We start from the raw sequence: 14,710 nt of genomic DNA on the forward strand, positions 1-14,710 counted from the left end.
CTGGATTTTGGACAAAAGGGCTTAAGGGATTAAGCTATTAATCGAAGGTGAAGTTGCATGGCACGTACGTTGGGCGTACGTTGGAGTACGATGCACGTACGTGGTCAACATCCCGATTTTGGTCAAGCCTTGAGTACGCTGAGCATACAAGCTGAGTATGTTGGGCGTACTCAGCTAAGTCAACTTGGATGACTTTTTGACTTTCGACTTTGACCAAATTTTGACCAACTTTGATTTAGGGGTATTTTGGGTATTTTGAATTGTAGTTGAGTTTGGTCATTTTTCATGAATAGGTGACCGATTGAACTGATATTCAGAGCAGTATCATGTTCAGCTATCTTTTCATACTGAGATATGAGTTTTCCTCACTATACATGTGGGTCGAAGGCACCAATGACGGCCCACTAGGTTATCTGTATCCTGGTATATAGGATGTTGTTATGCTATAGTGATCTGTTAGATTTGTATCTTGGTATATAGGATGTTGCTATGTTGTAGTGATATGTTGGATCTGTATCCTGGTATATAGGATGTTGCTATGCAGTAGTAATATGTAGATCTACCTGTTTTGCCTGCTGATTGGTTATATGTTTATCTATTGTTTATGTTGACATAGTACGTTTTGGGTTGAGGCTTTACTGCTATGTGTGTGAGCCAGCAAGGTAATCCAAACCGATGGTTGTGGACCCGAGGGTATTCCCATCCGATGACTGAATGGACCTGTTACATGTTGGCATTCCTGTCTAATGACTGATTGGGCTGGGGTAATCCAGCCTGATGGCTGTGGACCTGAGGGTATTCCAGTTTGATTATTGAGTGGACCCATCATGCATGATTGTATATGTTATCTATTGTGTAGTGGTGCTTTAGCGGAACTCACTAAACTTTGGCTTACATTTTCAGTTTATTGTTTAAGGTACTTCAGATGACCGTTGCAAGGCGAAAGCGTAATTGTACACATCATCTGATGACATTTTTTTTAGGATTTATGTTATATTGATCTTGGGGATATTTGTATTTAATACTTAGTTTTGTTTGAAAACAATGGTTTCTTTTGATTTGAAAATGAAAATTTTATCGTGATTCTAGGATGCTTCATTTATCGCCAAATTAACAATTTTATTTATTGTTATTATGCAAATATTATGTTTAATTATCTTATATAAATGTCTTTAATAATCATATCATCACAATGATCTTTATATTTGATTTGCATATGATTAAACTAAATAAAATTTTGATTTAGAATTATTTTTAATTATTGTATAGTTAATTTCAGTAGTTTATTGTAGCAGTCTACAAACGTTAAAAAACAAACAAATTTCTTATTACAGACTACAGTAATTTGGTCAACATCTTCTACTGCAGAGGTTTGCAGATGTGGTCCGCAGTTTCGTTTTGAAAAAAACAAACAACACCTAAATAGAGCAACTTTACAATAAAAATAAGATTTTTTCAATTTTCTCATAGTAAACAGACGCAAGAGAAAGTATAAAAGCATTTCATGAGCACAGATCAAAATAGGAGATTAGTTGATACAATGCAATCCAACCATTTTAAATACTAGGTGAAATAATTGAATTTTAATCATTTCCTCCATTCAATAGGTAAAAACAAATTGTGTGTTTGACATTTGTATCTACCATTTGGAGCTACGCAAGTGTTGCAGAATAAAGAACATCAAAATCAGCATATAGGCATCATTTTAAACCGGGATATGTTATTCCTACCCGTAATTTTTTAAACCTACCCCTATAATTATTATTTTTTAGGTGATACATTTTAACATTATTTATTTTCTGACAACTTTTTGCTTTTTCAACCAATAAGTGTATAGAAGTGTTACTTTTAAGATATAAAAAAAAAGGGAAATAGACTTATTAAGGTAATTAACTTTTCGGTTTGTTCACATCTAGGTAACTATGTTTTTTTTATACAGATCTAGGTAACTATATTTTTTTTGTACACATCTAGGTAATAAACTTTTTGGAAATATTCACATATGACCATTATGACCGATTGTAGCAGGTTACATCCGGTCATAACCAGTCATAATGGTCATATGTGAACACTTCCAAAAAGTTCGTTACCTAGATATATACAAAAAAAAGATAGTTACCCAGATGTGAATAAACCGAAAAGGTAAGAGTAAATTACACGAATGGTCCATGTGGTTTTGGTAATTTGTGCGTTTGGTCCCTAACTTATTTTTTAACTTGGATGATACCTACTGTTTATTTTTTGTTGTGTGTTGATCCATGTCTTACCTCAAAAGACTATTATGCCCTTTTTAATAAAAATTTTAATTAATTTTCTTATTTATGTATTTATTTTTTATATATTTAAAAAAATTAATAGACCTCACATGTCTGTATCTCCTCACCCTAAACTCGAAACCACATTTGAGAAATTTAAGTTGAGTCCCACCAGTCACCATCCTACCTCTCATCCTCCTCTACTTCTATTTCACCATCCCACCACTCATTCTCCTCTACTTCTATTTCCTTTTCATCTTTAGTGACATCGACGTCTTCATCATCCCTTCTTTTTTCGGTTCTTCAACTCCAACGACCCAACACCACAACCCTTCTATTGGGTTTTGGTGGTGGAAAATTCAACGAAGAGATAGTGTGGGTTGTGGGTGAGGAGATGCATATATGTGGGGTCTATTAATTTTTTTTAAATATATAAAAAATATATACATAAATAAGAAAATTAATTAAAAAATAAATTAAAATGGCACAATATTCTTTTTAGGTAAGATAGGGACCAAACGCACAAATTACCCAAACCACAGGGACCATTCGTGTAATTTACTCTTACCTTTTCGTTTTGTTCACATCTAGTTAACTATCTTTTTTTTTGTACGCATCTAGGTAACGAACTTTTTAGAGTGTTCACATATGACCATTATGATCGGTTATGATCGGATGTAACCTGCTACAGCCGGTCATAATGGTAATATGTGAACACTTCCACAAAGTTTGTTACCTAGATGTGTACAAAAAAAGATACTTACCCAGATATGAACAAACAGAAAAGTTAATTACCTTAATATGTCCTATTTCATAATCCTTATAAAAATGTATTTTTAATATCAGTGTTTGACATTTAATGTGTTAGCCTTTTCAATAAAATCATATTATTGAAAGATTCAAATATATTAATCCAAGAAAAATGTCAACATTAATCACACTTACAAACCCACTAACTAAATGTATTAATATTAATATTAATACAACAATAAACCTATTATATTTTACATTTTATATAAACCGAATATCATTAATAAAAATTAACAAATTTAATGATGTCCGCTAACCACCACCCTTAACAACCGCCGTTATACCACCACCATCTTAACAACCATAGAAATCCTGTGAAACGTTTGTTGGCCAACACTAACCACCATCGGAGTCAATATATATATATATATATATATATATATATATATATATATATATATATATATATATATATATATATATATATATAGGGAAAAGGGAATATATGGCTATTAGGTATTTAAGCTTAGGTATAGAATATGAAAACCGACGTCGTTTAGTTGGTAAACAATCAAATTCTTTAATTGATTTCCCGGTTTCTTAGAATAATGTTTCTTTCCTTCTTTCAATCTCAGCATGCACGATCATTCTTTATTGACTAATCATCTTCAACCCTAATACGGCAATCGGTTCCTTATCTTCTCGTGTCGTCTTTTTCGATTGTACATCAGTTGTTCCAGGTTGACTGAAAAAACGTAAGTAATGATAGATTGATCGAACTTTTTTCTTCTCGTACCGTCTTTTTCCATTTTATATCTCCGTTTCAGTTTGATTGGAAAATGGTAAGTGGTTATAGATTGATCGAACTTTTTAAAGATAGTATAAATTGATTCTTAATTCATTAACTCGTTAATTTTTCTATAGCGATGTTTCAGGTAGTAGTCAAATCGTTCCCAGTCATTAATCAAATTGTTCTAGGTACTAATTAGTTTGTGCAGTGTATAATTGATGAAAATAAACAAATTAAAGTGTGTGCACTTATGCGATGTGTCAGGTAATATGATAACATAAGCCATGATTCATTTATTATGCTAAAATCCCAATAAATTTCTTTATAGAAAAGAAAAACGAAAAATCAATGATGTATATTGCAAGTATTAGGAAAATAATAGGAATTACTCTGTTTTTCTCTTCTTTAATTGTATAAAGCACATATTAAATTATGAAGAGTACATACCGGAAGAAAATAATTTTTATTTGCACCATACTAAATTATACTATGTTTGACAGCTTTACCATTTTATATTTCTAGCTATAATTTTTTTTTTAAATCTCAATTCTTGTGTTTATATGTCCTACAGGTCATTCACTATGAACACAGACATTCGACTAGCAGATGATACTACTGAAATACATATGGTTGAAGAAATTGATGCAAATAGTTATTTTGAATCAACCTTAGAGTGTGAGAAAATAATTGATGTCAATGTAAATCTTGGTCATGATGGAGATGAAAGTATCATGGGAAAGGTTTTTAATACACCTCATGATGCCTATACGTTTTATAATCAATATGCTTTTTTACATGGATTTGGTATACGAATTCATTGGGACTATAAAAATAAGACGACAAATGAGGCTTACCGTAAGATGTACGTTTGCAATAAAGAAGGGTTTAAAAGATTGAAGACTAATAGTTCATGTGTGGGTGCAAAGAAACGACGTAGAGATTTGAGGACCGGATGTCAAGCAATGCTTCGAATTTCAAAAGGAAAAGATGGGCTATGGTTTGTGGACATGTTTAACGATACCCACAATCATGAGTTGAGCACTACACCTACAAAAGTAATGAAGCATCGTTCTTATGGGAAGTTACATCGTTCATTGGCATGTAAATCTCTTATGATAGAACTTGGTCAATCAGGGTTAAAGCCTTCTCAAATTAAAAAAGCTGTTAATGCAATGAAAACTCCACAGGACATTGATGTTACTTCAAAGCAATGTGTGGATATCTTATCTGAGCAACGAAGACAATACAAAGGTAAGGAGTTTTATGGGCTTATCAAACATTTTCAAGATAAAGCATTAGTAGATGTTAACCAGTATTTTGTTGTGGATTTATTTGAGGATGGGTCACCTCGAAATATTTTTTGGGCCGATGGAAGATCAAGGGATGCATATACTAAATTCGGAGATGTTGTTGTGTTTGATGTTACATACATGACGAACAAATTTAAGATGCCATTTTCTCCATTTGTTGGGGTGAACCATCATGGTCAAACCATATTGTTTGGTGGTGCATTGCTAGAAAATGAAAAAGAAGAAACTTTCCAGTGGTTATTTGAGCATTTTTTAAAGTGCATGTTCAACAAGCACCCATCTGCAATGATAACCGATCAAGATAAGGCTATAGGTAATGCAATAAAAAAAGTGTTTCCAAACACTCGAAATCGCTACTGTGCATGGCATATTAAGAAGCATGAGCTTGAACATCTTCGACCGCTGGTAGCCCATTATAGTGATTTTAAGGAGTCTTATACACGATGGGTAAAAAATGATACAATTGAAGAATTTGAAAAAGATTGGGAAGTTATGTGTAGTAAGTATCACCTTGAAAATTATTGTTGGATCACCGATATGTATAACCAACGAAAACATTGGGTTAAAGCCTACTTGAAGGATGTTTTTTTTGCTGGCATGACAACTAGTGGACGAAGTGAGAGCATTCATTCCTTTTTTGATGGATTTGTTACTTCCAAGACTATGTTGAACGACTTTGTAGTTCAATATGATAAAGCAGTTGAATCTCAAAGATCCGTTGAAGAAGATGAAGACTTTAAGACAATGAACTCGAAGCCAATTCTATCTTCTATTCATCCAATTGAAGCAAAAGCAGGTGAATGTTATACCAGAAATATTTTTGAGATTTTTAAAAAAGAATGGATAGAAGCTACGCAAAATTTAACTCATGAGACATTAAACAAATGTACAGAAGAAATTAAATATAGGGTTGGCCAAGTGAATATTGATAAAGCGCATTGGAGATTTGTTAGCTATCGTTTCACGAATCAAGTGGATGTCAGATGTTCGTGTGCTAAATTTGAAACATATGGCATATTATGCAAACATAGTTTATATGTGATTAAGAAGAGGAATGTTCAAACTCTTCCTGATCATTATATTTTACCTAGGTGGACGCTTGATGTTAGGTTTAGGGTAGGTGCTCGTTGCGTTGGAATGGATGAGATCAATACTGAAAATGAAGTTAGTGCCTTAACCCTATGGTATGTTCGTGCAAATTGTACCAAAGCAATCGAACTTGCAAAGGACTCCCCTTCAAAGATAAAAAAATTCAACAATTTAGTGGTAAAGTTTTTAGAAGATGAAATTATTCAGAAAAAGCCAAATGGACCTCAAAATGCATCTCAAGATTCTTGTATAGGAATTTCCCAAGTAGACATGATGCCTCATATATCTATTCGGGATCCTGTTGTTCTTACTAATACGAAAGGGCGTCCTAAAAATGCAAACAGGATTAAGTCTTCTTTGGAGGTGGCAAAGAAAAAGAGAACATGTTCTCACTGCAAGGGATTGGGTCATTATGCCACTGGTTGTCCAAGAAAAAAGGTAATTTGTGTTTTTTTTTGTTTTTCTAATGCTTCATGATTTTTCTAATCTAATTCTCAACTTTTTTTTATTGTATCAGGAAGAGGAGGCTTTACAAGACAAACAATGAAGCTATTTTTTGAAGTTATTTTAGGGTTGGCAAAGAATAAAAAAATTAGCTGTTAAATTATTATATTTTATCATTTGATTTATGTCAGACTTATACCATTGCTGATGAAGTGGTTATTTGAGATTTGAGTTCCCATAATAAAATAATGAAAATGATATTTGATGCTTGAGTTTTCTCAAATCGCAATGTAAATTATATTTAAGACTTGGAGGTTTATTATTATTTGAATTAGTGATTTGCCATTGTGGGTTCTCATTTCAAACTGTTTTTTACTATTTAATAATGTTATCATATTTGTGTAAAAACATCCAATCGCCTTCTTTGATTTTTTTTTTGTTATGAAATATTGTATGCACCAACTGTATCTTCACTATACAATGCACTAACAAAACAAAGTAGAAGTACAATGCTATAATAGAAAGTAGGATGCTGTAATAAGTGAAAAAAATAGAAATCAATGCTTTAATATAGTCGTTATCAATTTAACAAACAAAATATTGGAAGAGTATACAACATATCTTGTGTTTACAAAAAATTATAAGAATATTTTTTCTTGACATAAAGGCTAATAACAACATTTGCAATCAGATGCATCATCTCAAGTAAATTGTCATTTGCAATCGGATGCGGCGAATAAAGATGGAGGGCAATCCATAACAAAATCATGGACGGTCCTTTAATAAAAATCGGTTGCATAAATTGCAATATATACTATTATACATGGTAGCTTTGTTGTTGGTTTGTGAACTAAGCCATGGTAGATGTATCCACGTTGATCTGTGAACACAAAACCAAAGAGAAAGACTTAAAGAGGTTTTAAAGTAAACATGATGCAACAACCAACATGAAAACGGCAAATTTGCAAAGGTTCCGATATGGGTTTAATAATTTTGATGCTCTTGCTGACAATAATCCACTAAGTAAACATAAACTTCAGACCAACTTTGTCAAATATTTTTTTTTCGCAAATCAATATCAAATTGTTACTTATAAAGTCAAATGTGTGTATGCAAATCAATACAAATTCACGACTTAAGCTTTCAACAATAAACATAACGATGTCATAAAAAAACAATAATTTGGGTATTTTTCTCCAACTACGTTTCACTGTACATCTCATGTGAACTGATATACATCAAACTGAACCAAATAATCAGACATAAGTCAATTTGGAAATCGATCATACTAAACCTCAAACCCCAAAAATTGGTAAAAGGCAAATTAAGAAAAACCCAACAAGATTAAATTGAAGAAATTGACCTGAAATTCCACTGTGTTCAACCAATAACAACTTATAATAAACATATTAAGAATACCCACAAACCAAATAACCTAAATACGTAGTGAGTAGAGTAGTTCAATTAGTGGAAAATAACACAAAATTAACGAATTCAAGACACTGACTACGTCTGTGTATTGTATTACAATGCTAGAGTTCGATGGAGAAATTGAATTTAGGATACAAAATAAGCATATTTCAGTTTTGATTGTCTTCAATCTTCAAAACGTGTCTGGTCGTATTTGACTCTTTGGAAAGAAGGGTTCTAGAGAAATTTTGTCTAATTGATTTTTTTTGGCCTTGGACAGTCTTGGGGCCAAACAATAAGGAAGAAGGAAGTAGGAAGTAGGGAGAATGACATCGGCGAACAATCTGGGAGGGGTAAATGGAAAAGTCTGGAAAAATATTACATGCGAATTTGAGGAGGAAAAATCAGAGGAAAACCGTTCATCTATTTTATAGGAAAAACGACAGCGTTTTAAAGGTTCTGTACCTAAATTTTGCTACATAACAGCCATATATTCCCAAAGCCCATATATATATATATATATATATATATATATATATATATATATATATATATATATATATATATATATATATATATATATATATATATAGAGAGAGAGAGAGAGAGAGAGAGAGTAGAAAAAGAGAAAGAGAAAGCAGAACGAGAACCACCTCTAACCACTGCCATAATTTTCATCGACCACCACCATTTGTGCATCGTCGGGCACATAAAAAAAAGTAGTATAAGCATTGCACAGAACAAGCCACCACACACCGTCGCACACGACCAAAAACAACGTCGTTTGTTGCTTCTTTTTCCGGTATTGTCGGCGAGCCACCACACACCGGATGGAGGATGAGAGAAAAAAAGTATGAGAGTAAAAAAGGATTGACGGCTACATCATGAATGAGAAAATACAAAACCCAAAAACTCTAACTATATATACCAAAACTAGACGAATGTTCGCGCGTTGCGCAGAAACACCTATATAGTTGAAGTCTTTACAAATATATGTTTTTTTTAAATATAGCAATAACGTTGTATTAAAATTGATATAATAATTCATATACTAAATTGATATAATATATTGATTATTTTGAATTATATGATAATATATAAATCTATTATAACCGCATAATCTCAATCGTTTGAATGACTTCTACCCGCGAGTTACACATAAATAAAATTAAATATTATATATGGTTTAATGTTATTTATAGTTGTTGTTATTGTTAATTAATTGTTTAAAATTTATTTGCTTAATGTTTTAATTTCTATCATTATAATTATTTAAAACATCAAACACTGTTTTTTGATTTTAAAGGTAACAATATAATCATTTATATAGAGTTATTTTTTGTAGAAGTGTTTAATCGAGTATAAGAAACAAATCAGAGTAAAAGCAATGTAATCTGAACACACGAAGTAAATAAGATCTGTTTTAGCTCATATTACGTCCAATGAACACGAGTACCAAAATGATAGAAGAAATGGGAAAACTCTATCTATCAACTCTATGTTCAGCTCCTATTTATAGGAGGCTGAAAGTACAAAAAATACTAAGGCTAAACATTTCGCTTCGTAAACAAGATGCCTTAGCAAATACATAGAAAACATATGAAAAGACAAATACACAGACTTCGACATATTACAAGACAATTTGACTCTACAATCTCCCCCTATGTAATCATGTCGAACTTCTCAATTCGTGAGAATCGGTGCAGCAAAGAGCATCATCCTTCGTATCTCTGAATACCATGTCAAAATTTTCTTCAACTCAGCTTTATATCCTTCATTATTTTTCTTGCAGTTATTCATACGAACAATGAAGTTCGTATATTGCGAAGTAGTGTATCTTTCCACTTCACTTGCTTGAAATAAAAACCTCTTAGCCTTGCTATTCTTATCTTTACCAACAAAGACTAATCCAAAAGGTTTTAAGCAAATCTCTCCATCTGCAAACTTCTTCAATTCAGCTTCAGTCTTCGACAATTCCATAGCAACTTTCACTTCTCTTCCCATTGCTGATGCTAACTCCTCATCAGTCAATGGTAGACAATCATAGTAATTATCTATGAAGATTTTGATATGAGCAAGACCAATCCTAAAAACATCTTTGTCAGTCCCTTGAAGTTGTGAAGCCTCCATATCTTTCAAAATTAATGCAACTTGAATAAGTTCATTCAAGTTCATTAGAGGAAAATCAGCAACAGAGAAATCACAAACTTGATTGTTCGCCCTTACAACATGAAAACGAAAATTTTGTATCATCTTCTCGAACAATACATCTTTCGTTATGCTGATAACCTTCTTGATCTTCACCAAAGACCAAATTTCTTCTGGTTCTTTTCCAACAACTGCATGAAACCTAAGTTTCATATGGATAAAATCATCCTCATTATCGAACTTCTCAACAATCTTATACTGAGCCATAATAAACATCATTTCGTTCACAGGAAAGTCAAGCTGACTCATATCAGTGTTAGTGATAGAGTATCTTTTCTTCGGCTTCTTCTCAAATGCATACATTCGATTATAAGCAACTCTAGCTTCAATGTTCTCATAGCTATACAACTTCTTCGGATCTCCCTTATCCATACCAGGTGGATCACTTTGACGAAGTCTCAGTATGCTCTGAATCTGTCTTTGTTTCTCCATTTCTGCTTCAAGTTCAGCCTTCTTCTCTTCTTTTGATTTTTCAATCAAAATACTCTTCCCTTTTCCATCATCATCAGAAGGATTTGGTTTAGATGAACTTGAACCTCCTCCACCAGTAGAAGAACCAATAACAATTCCCTTCAGAATAGGTTTTGTTGTTGTCTTGATTGCTTCTGTTGTTATCACCTCTGAAACAATAGTAGTTGGAACTTGAGTAGATACCACTTTCGTTACATCACCAGTAGTAACAATCTTCTTTGGCTTTTCAACTCCTTTTGTAACTTTCGTAAAATTTCCATCTTGAACTTTCTTTTCTCCCCCTTGCACCCCTGTGAGAACAGGAGGGGCACCAGTTGGCAACATATTGGCAAATTTCGTAATTGGAGCAACAACCTTCTGAATAGCTTGATCTAACCCATGTAACTTCTGAGTTAAAAATTCAGGAGTTAAGAAGGACTGTGGAACAGGCTTTGAGACAACATCTTTGATTTCACCAAGCAACACCTTCAATTGATCAAACTGAGCTTTATCATCTTTATCCTTGGCTTCGAGAGAAGGAAGAAACGACTGAAAAGTCTGAATGAAATTCGTAACTGCTCCAGCTATGATATCTACCTTCGAAAGAATGGATGAGTAATTAGTACTCAAAGTTTTCAATTCTTTCGAAATATCAACCTTTAACTCTTCCAGCTTATGATTGACATCTTCACGAACTTTCTTAAAATCTTTGACAAAAAGAACATGGCATTCTTTTGCAATTTTACGAAGCTCCTTGATTTCTGAATCAAATGAATCAGCTTGAGCTTTGACTCGCAACTCATTATTCTTATCAAGTACCTCCAACTACTTTTGCATTCTGAATTCAACAGCCTTTAGCATCACATCAACTTCTATCCCCGAAACCGAATGATTGGCTCCAGAATCAGCTTGTGATTGAAGGATAGAGTTGAGTTTTCGATTTAGAATCTTAAACTGTTTCCCAGACATCAGCATATGGTCAGGTATGTTCTCCTCTTCAGAATCAAATTCCAAATCTTCAAATGTTCCTCCGAAACCTCCTCCATCTGTTTCATCATCGGAATTTGGTTTTGGTGGATCGGTGGATTGGGATTGAAAAAACATAGTGATAGGTTGTTGTAATATGGTATCGAAAGTAGGTGAAGTAGTTGTGTTTGAAATATGTTGAATGAAAGGTGGAAGTGAAACGAAAGTACTTGAAATAGGTTCGAAAAAAGATGTGATAGGAATACCTTGAGATGATGGATCAACACTCACGTAAACATGTGCACCCGTATCAGATATGTTTGCAACAATGTTTGAAATTGGAACCTCCTCAGTATTTGGTAAGAACAATTTCGAGTGGAATTGTTGTTGTTGGCAGTGAAATAGGTGTGAGAATTTGTGGTTGTGTAAAAATTGGGGAATTCGAACCCAAAGGTGTGTCTGGTACAACCTCGCTATCTGATGACTCATCACGAATCACCAGCTTTCGTTTCTTTGTCTTTTTGGAGATATGCTTCGCCACATCCTCAGCTCTTCTCTTCTTTGAGGATGGTGAAACGGGTGCAGGAATCTCACGAACTTTTACTCCTTTTCTGTTCAACTGAGGTTTGCGAATAATAGGAGATTGATCTTCTGATGGAGTTTGTTTCGTATAAGAGAATTTCTTCACCCTTTTGAACACACCAGATTTCGAAGGGATCAATTCCTTCGAAGATTCATCAACAACCTTCTCCTTATGCTTCTCAGTATCTTTGGTAATTTTCTTCGGAGACTTAGTCTTGGCTTGTTTCTTGGGACTTTCGTGAATAACATCATCAGCTTCCTTCTTCGACTTCTTGACTTTCTTAGATGATCCGTCTCACTGGTTTTCAACAAAATCCCAGTTTCGATTGAAGGATTAACATTTTTCACGTATGAGACCAACACAGAATTTGTTGGATCAACTTTCTTCAACGTACCATCAGGAATGCGAGCAACATTGTGAAATACTTATGTATCATCTTCAACAGTCTTTGGTAAATGATACTTCACGAACTCAACCTTAGCTTCTTCCATAGGAACTGGAATTGCTTCTTATTCATACACCTTCTTGAGAATTAAACTCCAGTAACGAGCACATGAAATCCCTTTCACCATGTTCGTGTTTTCTAAGCTTTTAACAAACTCCTTCCACGTCTTAGTAGCAAAATCAACATTCAAATAGTAATATAAGCCTGCTACCATAGCATAAACTTCCATTCTCCCCTTGTCAAGCCCTACACTTCGCCCAGTTAAGCAACGAAGATATATCCCAACCAAGAAATTCCAGATGCAAGGTAGACCAGATTTCTTGAAATCACTGATCTTGACGAGTGGTGGTTGATGACCCATCTCGTTAAACATGAACAAAATCTGAGCACTGGTTGGTTGAAAGAATGGAGGTGAATTTGGGATCTCCAAGATTTGAGTAAACGACTTCTTAGTGAGACGAATTCGCTTTTCATTCACAAAATTAAAAGAGATAACATCAATAGCTTTGTTGTAAGACGCAGTAGAACCAGCCATGGATAACCAGGTCATCGAAACTTAAAAGGAGTTAAACATAGCAGTAGCAAGAACAGAATGTTGAAGAGCAACAATCAACATCTTCAACTCCTCCGGGTACATAGAAACATCACCCTCGACCTGATAATTAGTGCTTTGGATCTTCATGATTGATTGCGATACAACTTCTTCAGTAGTGGTGGTTGGATCAGCCGCCATGGATTAGGGTTTTGAGAAATTCTTGATGAACAGAGAATTTAGGGCTTTTTGATCTTCTGAGAATTTTAACGTGTAACAATAAAAGGAGATAATAACTTCCTTTTATATGTAACCTCAGTTGAATTTCAAACGTTTTCTTGGAAGAGTAAGCCATGTTATTCCTTGAAACTCGCACCACTAGCCGTTAAACGCGCCATGTTAGATAAAGTACCTTGGAACTCGCACCACGTTGCAAACAGTCACATCAAAAACTGTTTGTGAGTACCAAGTGGATAAGATCGAAGACCTTCAGCATGGAGGTAAGGCTCTTTCGTTTTTGGGTTTAGAAACGAAGTCATACGCCAAGCTTGCGAAATCATCAGCCTGAGTTGGTATTACTCAGAACCTCAAGGATTTCGTGTGTGCAATGTGCCAACAGAATGAGATAAGAAACAAACTAACGAAAATTTGGGATCTATGATGTCGAAAAATAAAATTTCGACATAAAGGCAGAGAAACCCCGGGCAAAGGTTGCTTCGTTAATTATCAAGAAAGATAATCAACAGCTTGTGTAGTTTCCCGTGAATTACAATCGACTACTTATAAAGAAGTATCGAAGGGCTTCTTTTTCAAGGCTTCGTGGGTAGCGTAAAAATTTCGTTACATATCATCCTCAACATAAGGTGAGTAATTGTAACAGAAATTACTTGTGTGACCAGTGTAGTCAGTGAGAAGTATGCTTTGGATTAATTTGAAAGTGACAATTGAAAGAATTGATACTCGTACGAAAATCATATTGAAAGAAAAAATTAGTGTCAGCTGGATCCTGTTAGGTAACAAATGTCATGGGCTTCGAACATTTGATCAAGACCACTCATAACGAAAGAATATGATTTAGAGTATCGAAAAGTTGGTACTGAAACAAATGCTTCGTGAAAATCTGGAACATAGTTCCCCGTTAATTCCTTGAAAATTTAGAAAATTGGGTTTCACTTTCATCACGGCCTCATGAATCAAGATAATAAACACAAGTGTTTTGATATGTCTAAGTCATGCTTGGTTTGATCAATGACCTCTTGGACATATGTCATTGTGTGTGAACTGTGTTAGAAATTTGAGATGAAAAAGGTTGTTTCACAAAAGCAATTGTACCTCTGTTATGTTTGGACTAAACAGAAAACTCTTAACTCATTTGAGAAGAGTTAGGTAGCTTAGTAGACTAATGTGAATGTAAGCCTGATTGGGAAGAAATTTTCGTAACGAAAAATTTCATTAAGGCTTTCGAAAACACACATTGA

General features: G+C 33.9%; 1 protein-coding gene across 1 annotated transcript; it reads left to right on the plus strand.

Moving 5' to 3' along the window:
• The first annotated feature begins 4,520 nt into the window (after window positions 1-4,520).
• Window positions 4,521-6,741, plus strand: LOC145131611 (protein FAR1-RELATED SEQUENCE 5-like). Its single transcript, XM_079066278.1, has 2 exons — window positions 4,521-6,632; window positions 6,712-6,741. The coding sequence occupies exons 1-2, from the start codon at window positions 4,527-4,529 to the stop codon at window positions 6,739-6,741; spliced, it is 2,136 nt and encodes a 711-aa protein (XP_078922404.1). The 5' UTR covers window positions 4,521-4,526.
• The last annotated feature ends 7,969 nt before the right edge of the window (window positions 6,742-14,710 follow it).

The sequence above is a fragment of the Lactuca virosa genome, chromosome 8 (genome assembly GCF_052849685.1).
Source record: "Lactuca virosa cultivar CGN04683 chromosome 8, Lactuca_virosa_CGN04683_v6, whole genome shotgun sequence".
In the NCBI taxonomy this organism is placed as follows: domain Eukaryota; kingdom Viridiplantae; phylum Streptophyta; class Magnoliopsida; order Asterales; family Asteraceae; genus Lactuca; species Lactuca virosa.